We start from the raw sequence: 12159 nt of genomic DNA on the forward strand, positions 1-12159 counted from the left end.
CAAGAAAAGAACGAGGACGAGACACAAGCGCTAACTCAACTGAAATTTTATTGAAGCCAGAAAGCACCTTATATAAGATGAAGTTTCAAGCTGATGAAGGGCAGGCAGCCAAAAATCGCACATGAAAAAGAGCAGTTACTTGATGGCAGAATCTAGAAAAATAAACTCGGAGGCAGAAAGAGATAAAGATTGAGTGCTGATACACTTACAGCTAAATTTATTTATGTAAAATGCCTCCAGACTAACGCATGCAGTTTTATCTGTGGTCTTGCCAAGAATCTTCGTCTCATTTAACCGCACCTCGCACCCGTCGCAACTCATTACGCCTGCATCCAAATGTGCGCATCTATCTTTGAAACGTGAAAAATTTCGGTCATGGTCCCCCAACCCTCCTTGATGTAGCGGCCAGTATGGCCGACTTCAAACTTCCCACAGGTTAAGGGGATAGCGTAGATCACTCCTACGGAACACTTGGTAAACGGAGCTTCGTGCTTCATCTGGCAACCCCGCTTTCTTGAGTTGCAGACTCGGGGGCACAACTTTTCTACCTTGTTAGGAGCCGAAAAGACGACACTCACTCACACCATACCTCTTGGCCACTTTCGTGCGAGGTTTTCTGTACGTAAGCCAGAACTAGTGGCTTCTTCGTCCTGAAACAATCCTGTAGGGTATTTCTTAGTGTTCCGTGCTTAAGTTTTTGAAAGCGGGTCTCGCAAACAGCGACAAACACAGAGCAAGGGAGCCCAGCCGCCGGAAGCCAGCTCATCTGATTTTGAAAGCTGTCTTACAACTGGTGTGGGCACGCTTTCTTGAGAGTAGACTCCAGGCAATGCGATGCTGTTGCTCTTTTTGCGGTCTTGGAGTGCATAGAATCGCACCGCAAAATATCTTTTTTTTTTCGCACGCAGGTAATAACCCCAGCAAACGTGTCTTTCAAGGAAGGTTAGTTTTAACTTGTAGCAACATAGCATAGTGGGCGAGTTGGTATTGCATCTTTAAGGAACGAAACAGCGCAACTAAAACGAAGGACCAAGAAAAAGAGAGACACGAACACACGACACGAGTTTTAAATCCGTAAACTGTAAAACATTAGTGTCGGGCAGTTCATGGGTAAAAGTGAGCCCAAGTCCATGTTTGTCAAAAGCATTTAAACTTCGCCTACTGTAGAGGGTTAGGCGAAGGACGTCTGCTTTTTAAAAGCACTAACTATCGCCGATATACCTAAAAACCTTTAAAACCAACCCTCTCCATAAAAAGTTTATCTAATGATAACTTTATCTAAGCATAACTAACATGCCTTTTTACACCTTCTTATCCATGTCACCCTTCTTTCCCCTTGTAACTTCACCTTATATAAGGTGCTTGCTGGCTTCAATAAAATTTCAGTCATGAGTTAGCTCTTGTGTCTCGTCGTCGTTCTTTTCTTGTGGTGTGCATGGTTTGGCGCTAGTTTTCCCCTAATTTAAGTCGCTACCTGAGGCTGGTTGGAGGACTGTAGCAGGCGACGCAGCTCTTCCCGTACAGTTTCGCAGATGGCATCTCGCAGGTTGCCACCGATTGATGTGCCATCCGAGAGGGTTATTGAGCTTCCTTGGAGCTGGCGAAAGAACCAGCGGATTCGTGCTTCTCAATGGTGGCTACTTCGCTAGTGAATTCAGCGACAGACTTCGGTGGACTGCTGGTCAGACCAACGAAGAGTGCCTCTTTAGCACACCCATCAAAACATTCACCTTCTCTTCCGTCATGTCAGTATCGACACGTCGAAAACGCGCTTCATGTCTTCTACGTACTCGGCCACTGTCTAATTCGTGTGGTGGAGACGTCATTGTAGAAGCAGCTCATCTCTTTGTTTCCTGACGATGCATGTGAATGCCTTCAGGAAACCTCATTTGAATCATAACCACATCGCAAGTGAAGCTTCGTGGTTTTCGAACCAAATTCTGGCCGGTCCTTTCAGGGCGAAAAAAAGCATGGCTGACTTTATTGCGGTCACCCAAGTGTTGAATACGGCGACACAGTCAAACTGTTCCAGCCATTCTCCAGGATCGCCGCCCGGTGAACCTTTAAACGTGGGCTGCAGTCGAGGCTGCCACAAAAAATATGTTGACATCGGCGTTAAGGAGCTCTGCTTTTTTGTGTGCGGTTCGGTAGTAGTCCGTGTTGAGGTGAACGCCTCTGGAGACGACGGCTGCTTCGCACTTCGTCTTCGGTTGGGTCGGCTTCAGCGGCTTTGTCGTTATCTGCTCGTTCGAGACGTTTCGGGCTGCCTTTCCGGGTCCCAGGGGGTTAGGGCGACAGGGACATCCGCTATGACTGTTGTGTGCGCGCGAAACCAAGCACGCGTGTTATCGCGTACTGTCTGCGCATGCTCACTGCCCGGCTATCTCTTATCGGGTAGCCCGTGCTGGCTTTAAAAGACCGCTCGCACGGGCCCACCGGGCTCAGTATGTAACCTGTTGGCTTCCTGCCAAGTAGCAGGAATAAACGTTCCTTCGATGCTACGTCTACGCCGCCCAGTTCTTGGATATGTCGACGAGGATGGGATGACCGCCGTACGGAATTCGCAGTGTAAAGAACCTGCACTCTGTGTAAAAAAGCTTCCCGCCACTAAGATTTCCCTGCGGTGAAATTGGCATAACGCCAGCCGAAACTTCCAAGTGAGTCATGGGTCACATCGGCTACATTGAACCTTTCGACGAGACCACGAGCGACTGGCGCTCGTACGAGGAAAGGTTGAAGGCCTATCTTTTGGTCAACGATGTTCCAGTAGCAAAGAAGGTTCCTGCTTTTCTAAGTCTCATCGGCGCGAAGACCTACGCACTGCTCAAGTCGCTGACGGCACCGGACGCACCGTCGTCACGAGAGTTTGACAGTCTTCTGAAACTCCTGAGCGATCACCTGGCGCCGCAGTCGTCCGTCATCGCAGAGCGTGCTAAATTTTAGAAGCGGTCACAGCGAAGCGGTGAGTCCATTACAGAATTTGTCGCGGAACTTCGAAGGCTGGTGCAGAGTTGCGAATTTGGAAGTTTCTAGGATGAAGCGCTCCGGGACTGTTTCGTTTGCGGCCTGCTCCGCGAGGACATTCAGCGTGTATTATTCGCAGAAGACAAGAAGCTAACCTTCCAGAAGGCCGTAGATAGAGCTCTTGCCATGGATACTGCAACTAAAAGCGCAGCGTTCACGCATAACAGCGCATCCTCGGCGTACGAAGTGAATAAGGTTCGAGGCGAAAAGCAGTCTGTGATGTCGCCAAGCTGCTTCCGTTGTGGGTCACCCAATCATTCTAGCGAAGCATGCCCTCATATCGGCGATACATGTTATAATTGTAACCGAAAAGGGCATATTCAACGCGCCTGCAGGAAAGGAAAGAAATCTAGGGAGGCAAAGCCCCGGAAACGTGTGAAGATGCTCACGTCCGTCCGAAACGAGTCGTCTGTCCCACTTAAATCAGTCAACGCAGACCCATTTACTGTACCCGTGAACGTTGACGGTGTCGAACTGACGATGGAGCTTGACACCGGCGCAGCCGTATCCGTCATATCATGGCGCGAATTCCAGAGGCTGTTTCCACGTAAGCGACTTCAGCCAGCATCGTTAAAGCTGCGCACGTATACTGGGGCTATGGTAAAACCAAAGGGTCTGGCGAAAGTCGTCGTGCGCCACAACGACCAGAGCGTGGAGCTTCCCCTGTACGTCGTGGACACTACAGGACCGGCACTCCTCGGCAGAGAATGGTTGCAAGATATTCGTCTGGATTGGAAGAACTTAGTTTTTTTGAATCACCTTGGTCTCTCTCCAGAAATGTCAAATCACTGGCAAGAAAAGCTGGAAGCCATGCTAGAAAGCCATTCCGAACTTTTCAATTATGAGCTAGGTACCATCGCGGAAGAGCAGGCCGAGCTTGTCCTTCGCGAAGGGTCACAGCCGAAGTTTGTAAAGGCAAGAAGCGTTCCCTTTGCTCTGCAAGGTGCAGTAGAAGCTGAACTTGTGAAAATGGAGAAGTTTGGCATCATAACGCCTGTTGCTACAAGCGAATACGCAACGCCCTTGGTACCGGTAGTGAAGAGGGATGGAAGCCTCCGACTGTGTGGCGATTATAAAACCACCGTCAATCCCTGTCTAGAAGTAGACCGCTCCCCGCTACCTCGGATAGATGACCTTCTAGCAGCGCTTGCAGGAGGAGAGGAATTTTCGAAGATCGACCTGCAGGTAGTTTTGGCGGAAAGCTCCCGGAAACTACTGACGATAAAAACGCATAAGGGCTTGTATACTATGAACCGTCTGGCTTTCGGCATTTCGTCCGCCCCAAGCATATTTCAAAGAATCATGGAAAACATGCTGAAAGGGTTGCAAGGAGTCAGTTGCTACCTTGACGACATCCTGGTCACAGGCAAGACCAAGCAAGAGCATTTCCATAACATGGAAGCCGTCTTGTCAAGATTGCAGGAACGCGGTGTGCGCATCCGGCGCGATAAGTGCTCGTTCTTTCAACGAGAGCTCCGTTATCTGGGCCACGTCATCAACGCCGAGGGTGTTTGCGCATCGCCTGAAAGCACTGCTAAATGCGCCTGCTCCAAGAGACAAGCAGCAACTGCAGTCATTTCTTGGGATGGTCAATTATTACGGCAAGTTTGTTCAGCGTCTGTCGACTTTGGCACAGCCGTTGTACAGGCTGCTAAAGCAAACAACAGAGTGGACATGGGATACGTCATGCCAGCTTGCTTTCACGGAGATAATAATAATAATAATAATAATAATAATAATAATAATAATAATAATAATAATAGCCTTTATTTCCATCAACATGATGGGGGAGGTTAGGGAAAAAAAGCTGGAAAGCTTGACTGGTTCCCGCCCCCCCATATCAAATACATGATTGCTTCCATCAAGGCAGAAATCAGCGGACAACAGAATACATTTCAAAGACATACACAAAACTCTAGACATACACAAAACTACAAATGCATATTTACGCGTGGAAAATAGCAGACTTCAAGCCACAACAAAAAGAGCACAAGATCCAAGAAAGGAGAAAAAAAAAATCAATTCAGGCACAGTAGGATGAAGGTAGAAATGATCTTCAAGTAAACACATTTGAGCACGAAAAAAAAAATCTTAGGTCCTGCTTTGATGCGTTTTCGGGATGTACGGTGTGTCTATAACAAATATTCAATATTTCTGGCAGTTTATGTTTAATCATTTGCTTTCCGTAGTTTGTTCTGCATCTCTCAATGTTCCAGATTTCCCGACAACGTGTATCATGCGAAGGTATTCTCTTTGTTAAGGAAGCTAAGGAAGAAAGGAAGTTGATGTTTTGTTTGACATCTTTTTTGTAAGTTAAGCACAGGCGGTAAGGGTAGAGCTGGGTGATTTTTATAATCCCTAACTTTTCATATAAAGGCAAACTTGGGTGATCCCGTGGAACATTAAAAACATGTCGCAGCATTCGTTTCTGCAATGTAAGGACTCTTCTTAAATTTGTAGCAGTAGTACTCCCCCAGACTAAGTGGGCATAATTAATGTGAGAGTCAAATAAAGCATTGTAAAGAATGACCTTCACCTTTAATGGCAACAACTCTTTATTAATGTATGTAACTCCTACGATGCTTGAAATCTTGGAAACAACATGTTCCACGTGATCAGCCCATGACAGGTGTTCATTAAAAACTACACCAAGAGTCTTGAAGGCATAGACTATTTCTATTTTTGAGTTGCCTAACAACAAATCTGTATTAACAGAAACGTTTTTATTTTTGGGACGAAAAAGTATGGCCTTAGTCTTTGACGTGTTAATTTTTAATGCATATAATGCAGATAAAAGCAGCTATGGCTTCCCCTCCAGTTCTTGCCCATTATGATCCGAAGCGACCGCTTCAACTTGCCTGCGACGCATCTCAGTACGGCATAGGCGCAGTTCTTTCGCAGAAAATGATAAATGGATCAGTCCGACCGGTTGCCTACGCATCTCGCACATTGTCAAGTGCCGGAAAGAACTACAGTCAGATCGAGAAAGAAGCCCTTGCCCTCGTATTCGGCGTAAAGAAGTTTCACTTCTACGTCTACGAAAGGTTCTTCACGCTTGTGACTGACCATAAACCACTGCAAACAATTTTCGGCCCGAAAACAGGCATTCCCGCGATGGCAGCTGTCCGCATGCAGCGTTGGGCGCTGACGCTGTCAGCCTACAACTATGCTCTTGAATTCAAGAAATCTACCGATAATGCGGAAGCAGACTGTTTATCGCGCTTGCCGCTCGACAGCAGCGAAAAGCAATCGGCAGAAGAAAGCGAAACTTTTTATTCGCTTCGTTTGGAAACGCTGCCTGTCACAGGCCAAGACATCGCTCGTGGAACGAGGCGTGATCCTTTACTAAGCAAGGTACTGAACTTCACAAGTGCTGGCTGGCCGTTGCATGTCGCTGATAAGGAGTTGAAACTTTTCTTCGACAAGCGTTTGCAGCTCACAGTTCATCAAGGGTGTTTAATGTACGGCATGAGAGTAGTTGTGCCTCCAAAACACCGAGCCTTCTTGCTTGAGGAACTTCATCAGGGTCATCCCGGTATCGTAAGATGCAAAGAACTCGCGAGGAGCTACGTCTGGTGGCGTGGTATCGACGCGGACCTAGAGCAACACGTGAAGAAATGTGAAGAGTGTCAACAGCAACGGAACGAACCAGCACCGGCACCGCTTCATCCATGGTCATGGCCGACTTCGCCGTGGCAAAGAGTTCAACGGCTGGACCCATGAAAGACAAAATGTTCCTTGTTGCTGTGGACGCACACTCAAAATGGCCGGAAATTTATGTCATGCAGAAGACTACGGCGTACCACACAATTCAGTGTCTCCAAGACCTGTTCTCGCGTTTTGGCGTACCCGAGACCATCGTGACCGACAACGGACCACAGTTCGTTTCCGAAGAATTCAAGACCTTCGTCAAAGGCTTCGGTGGTCGTCATATCGTGAGTGCAGCGTACCATCCAAGCACGAATGGCCTTGCGGAGAGATTTGTACAGACAATGAAACCTGCGTTGCGGAAAGGACGACCCCAAGACTCTTTGCAGGCAACCTTACAGACATTCCTGATGACGTACCGCAACACGCCGCATGCGACTACAAGAGAAACTCCAGCAAACCTTTTCATAGGTAGACGACTGCGCACGAGACTCGACGCAGTCAAGCCTTCTGTCGGGGGAAGAGTGGCTCAGCAACAGCTCTCCGATATGGTGCGACGCAAGGCACGTGAGCGACTTTTGAACATCAACGATGAGGTCCTCGTGAGGAATTACAGAGGTCCTGAGAAATAGGTCCCTGGCATTATCATTCAGCAGTCTGGCCCCGTTTCATTCAAGGTTCGAGTTAAGACGAATCGTGGGGTGCTCATTTGGCGTCGTCATCAAGACCAGCTACTGCTCAGCATCGACAGCTCAAAGCAGAGCATCATGGAAGATTTTATTCCAGATTTCGGGGATCCTGAGAGCGCCAACGAGCCACTTCCAGCTGCGGCCCCTGCGGCAACGACCGACCCTCCAGGGGAGCGACGCTATCCACAGAGGGACCGGCGACCTCCTGATAGATACCAGCCACAGCATTAGTTGCATTGTATAATGTAGCAAAAGGACTTTGCGCTCATTAGGAGGAAGGAGATGTTGTGTGCGCGCGAAACCAAGCACGCGTGTTATCGCGTACTGTCTGCGCATGCTCACTGCCCGGCTATCTCTTATCGGGTAGCCCGTGCTGGCTTTAAAAGACCGCTCGCACGGGCCCACCGGCAAGGTCAATTGAAATAGGTCGCGAAGCCGGAGCCTGAATGCGGCCCAGAACCAAGTGCTAGCGACATCAAATTAGGGATGGAACTAAAGCGCCAAAATGAAATGAATGGACAAACACGACTAGAAGAGGAAAATAATTAGGACATATTTTGTATTTCAAAACCATCTGAAAACAATTGCAGTGTTTCCTTTTTAAAATGTTTTAGTTGTGTGCATTTTGTTAGAAAGTATAGCGCTTGCTTAGTAAAAATTTTTATGACAGCGTTCGCTCAGAGCAGCGGCAATGGCAGCGGGACGATGCCAAGGTTGACTGTGCTCCGATGTCATACCCTTGTCATATCTTTTGACCATTCATCTTGCTTTTGTTTGAAACTCGATTCTGCTAGCCCTACTTTTTCCTCGTTGCTTGTTGCTCGTGTTCTTGGTGTGCATCGTTCGTGTACAGTTTCCGCTTTTCCCTTTTGCCAGCGCTTCTGTGTAGTTTCGTTCGGTTAGGTGCGGTTCTGTCGCTTTTGCCCCAAAAGGGCATCGTCTGTGGCCATGGGGCCCCCGTACGCAAAAAAGAGGTGTGCGGTTGCACGATGTGCGAGCGATAACCTGTCTGGCGGCATCACATTTCATCGCTTCAGCGCTACACCTGCGACATTCAGCGCGACACCTGAGGCGAGGACGAAGGAAAAAGGCATAACGAGTACTGACTACCTAAAGATAGCGTTGGTGGTCGGCACTCGTCGTGTCTTCTTTCTTCGTTCTCGTGTCGGGTGTCGCGCTGAAGCGTCGCGGCATTCAGCAGTTTATTTTTTCCCGCCAAGCAGCACGTGACGATGACGTCAAGAATATGACGTCACTAAAACACGTGACTTAACGTCGCGTTTTTGTTTTAATTATGACGTCACTTTTTAGTTGTCCACGCATTTCGAAGACGGCGCTGGCTGCGCACCATGAGCCGCCATGTTTTGAACGTATGGGCTTCTATGCAGCCTACGCTACCATAGTACATCTACCTTGCCACCGGGCTCAGTATGTAACCTGTTGGCTTCCTGCCAAGTAGCAGGAATAAACGTTCCTTCGATGCTACGTCTACGCCGCCCAGTTCTTGGATGCCAGAGCAGGAATGCAGTGGAAATTACTTCTAAACAAAACCCTTTATTTTGGCTGACTTGCGAACAGAGTTGACTTCATTACTTGGCGGCGGCGTAGAAACAAGCGCGCTCGGCGGTATTGCTAAAGAATGCCCGTCGCTCCCTGCCGGCTCAATGTAATGCTGCTAGAGAATTCTTGAGATAAAGTGCGCAAAAATACTACAACATTCTGGAACAAGATAGAATCGGCTCCGCCTGGAGGCGACCAGTCGAGATCACCTCTTGAATCACAAACAGAGCGATAAAGCGGCGTGCTGGCATCTTTGAAGACTGATTACGCAAACAGTAGAAAGATTCGCGGGAGTATCTCTGCAGTTAATCCTGTCTTCTGCCAGCTGTGGCCAGCGTATCCCCGGAAACGTTTTAACCTAAACCGTGCCCGTAACATTTTGCCGCCCACTCTTGTGCTTGACTTCTGTCGGAATCTAGTCCGTGCCCTTAAATACCATTGGTTATCTTGATTTTATCATTACATGCCGTGCCGAAGCTTTACTTTGATTCTTTTCTCAGACCGGGGGGGGGAGGGGGGGGGGGGGGGCGGGTAACATGTTAACGAGTAATGAAAAACTAGAAGACTGAAAAACTTTGATTTACAACGGCAAAACAAGCATTTTTTTTCTATTTAAAGTCAGGTACGTTTTAGCATACTGATAGTTTGATCGAAAATGCTTGAATATCACGTCCTGAATGATATACTCACTGCTGTTCTTCCTCCTCCCTGCAGTAGCCACGGAATCGTTCAAGGAGGTCTGAGCACTTCACACCCCTGTCCAGTCCGCTGGGAAAAGAAAAGGGAACGGATGAGCGCAGTTAAACGTCCGCGTTGCGGCTCTTTGCTTTCCGCATTTGTTTGCCACTGAAACTTGGCGTCGAGCTGGTGCAATAAACTTCAGTTGGAAGTTGGCGCCCGTCCTGTTGTGTTCGTGTCTCCTTTGTCTTTGTTGTTTTCGCGCCGTTCGAACTACTTTCAAGATATGAACCAACTAGCCCAAATCAAAGTACTTCTTGAGCAGTCAATAGCCTTACAACTTACGAAAGGTGTTTGCAGTCGTTTGAAAAAAACCAAGCAGTCTTATTGGAGTGAACGCCTTGCTAGCCCATTCAGACATCGCACATGCCAAGCATGATGCGTCTTTTGTTTATGTTTGCTGCGATTTATGATTTATGCCTGCTATAGGTGCCCATAAAAGCAAGCATAACAAAGCCACAACGAGTGCTTTAACGTTTACTTACTGCTTTTTGTATTCCCACAGCTGTCCTTGCACCATCTTGGGAAGGGCCAAGTATTTTCCACTTTATTCTGCTTTGCAAATACACTCGTTACAACAGTTAATTTACAGAAGCGATGTAAATCTTAAGCGCTCACGCACAAGGCACGTCTATGGCTTCCTAAAATCACCTGAACAATGCTCGGATGGTGCGTTGTGGGAAGAAGGCAACAATTCTGAGAAAGCGGGAGCACGTAGTAAGCTATTTTCTAATGTTTAATATTGGGGGTATGCTTGAGATGGCGTCTTGTATCTTCTACAGGGCTTTTAGATATACCCTGCTTATTTGTTCTTTGTCATTTCTTCATGTAGTTATTGGGCCGATTCAGAATCGGCTCTGAAATTTGCACTGAATAAGTGAGGGGGAGGAAAGAGATTATAAACATTTTTATTTCGTATTAAGTTAGCACCATGAAATATAGTTCAACAGAATGGAAAGCTGGGCTAGTTGTAGGTTGTTCATGATGAAAATTTCTGGGCGCGAACAAACAAAGGAAAGCGAACCATAGGAAACCATAGGACAAGGCGCTTTGTCCTGTGGTTTCTTCGCTGTCCTTTGTTTCTTCGCGCCCAGAAATTTTCATCATGAGCACCATGAAAACATTATAACTATCTCTACCGTTTATTCCCACCCCAAAGTGGTCCACATGAGAGTTCGCATCTGTACATTAATTTTAAAGATGCGGCTGAATAAAATAGCTGCTAGGAAGAGTTTTTGTCGTATAACAGTGCGAGACAGCATTTCTGGCATGGCATGAGCTGACGGAGGAGTTCTTCCAGTTCTAGCTCTTTATTTTGTCGCTGTTCCCGTTGTAGGCTGCGCAATGTGGCGCCCTTCATTCAAGTCTGTGTGATGCCTGAATCAAAAACAATGTGCAAAAGCTGTGCGATCTACTGGCTGTCTTGAAGTGGGCAGTCCTACTACAAAGCTGTATTTCACTTTGACATCTTGCCTTTATATGAGAGCACAGGAGAGAAAAAAGACTTTCTGGCTAGGTTCGACATATCTGCCAAACTTTTTGCGCTCCACATTGACTGCGTTTGTCGTGGGTTTCCCACGAGGTAAATAATGGATGTACCTTACTCTCGAGAACCTTGCTTCTTGTGTATTCCAGGCGTAGCGGATGTGCTGATGGACGAAGTATCTCAGATGCGTCTCCTGCAACGTAAATTTCACGGTTTTTTAAACCTCATACCTTTTTCTTCGTACAAAAGTTAGCGCAAAACACGACACTTACAAGAAAGGTGGACAGGACAACGCGCTTGTCCTGCCAACCTTTCTTGTGAGTGTCATGTTTTGCGCTAACTTTTGTACGAAGAATAATGCACCAACTAGCCCAGCAACAAGTGTTACTCATACCTTTTCGCCTTGTAACAAACTGCGGTGTGAAGTTTGTTAACAATTTACGACATCGCATATAACGGTCAGCTCTTTTTCATTTGATGCTCGCAAAAGTTTTTTTACAGACAATTCCATACAGCGCGGCGCTATTCTCTTTTCACAGTATTGGAAGCAGTTTAATCTAATGGGAACAAATCCTTCTTCGCTCCGGGATAATAGTCGCAGCACTGTGCAGTCGCACCGTATGGAACCGTCTCTCAAAAACACGTGCCTGCATGAAATGCAAAAGAGCTTTCAAGACAAGAAAAGCCGACTTTCGGCGACGGGGTTCCCCTGTTCGGTCTTGGTTGCTGTTTGCTAGACTCTCCTTCGAAAACTGAAGCTTGGAACAAAGAGAAAATCTGGAGATCGTCTTGCGGACCAAAAGCCTTCGGCTGTGCCATTCATGCCCAAGACCTCACACGCCCTAAAGAAAGTGGTCAACAGGCATGGCATCCCTATTGCTTCTTCGGCGCCCACGAAGCTGGGAAAGTTGTGCCCGCGTATTTACAGCTCCAAAAAAGTTTACGCCAGATCAAACATGATAAGCACTCGTCAAGTGTTCCACCGGAATGGTCTATATATTCCTATTACGCGTG

At 47.3% G+C, this 12159-nt stretch overlaps 1 protein-coding gene across 7 annotated transcripts in view; it reads right to left on the reverse strand.

Moving 5' to 3' along the window:
* Nucleotides 1-12159, reverse strand: part of LOC149325704 (polyamine-transporting ATPase 13A3-like) — a 783814-nt gene that overhangs the window by 679487 nt on the left and 92168 nt on the right. For 4 of the 7 annotated variants that reach the window (XM_089563633.1, XM_089563628.1, XM_089563622.1 and 1 more), the window contains exons 5-7: nucleotides 11264-11338; nucleotides 10145-10179; nucleotides 9612-9689 (exon numbers count right to left, since the gene is read on the reverse strand). In XM_089563633.1, coding sequence (XP_089419759.1) covers nucleotides 9612-9689; nucleotides 10145-10179; nucleotides 11264-11338 — 188 coding nt within the window. Of the gene's footprint in view, nucleotides 1-9611; nucleotides 9690-10144; nucleotides 10180-11258; nucleotides 11339-12159 lie in introns of all 7 variants that reach the window. The other 3 variants (XM_089563634.1, XM_089563623.1, XM_089563630.1) reach the window with 1 other exon arrangement.

Source organism: Amblyomma mixtum, chromosome 10 (genome assembly GCF_055824585.1).
Source record: "Amblyomma mixtum isolate Tamu chromosome 10, ASM5582458v1, whole genome shotgun sequence".
NCBI lineage: Eukaryota > Metazoa > Arthropoda > Arachnida > Ixodida > Ixodidae > Amblyomma > Amblyomma mixtum.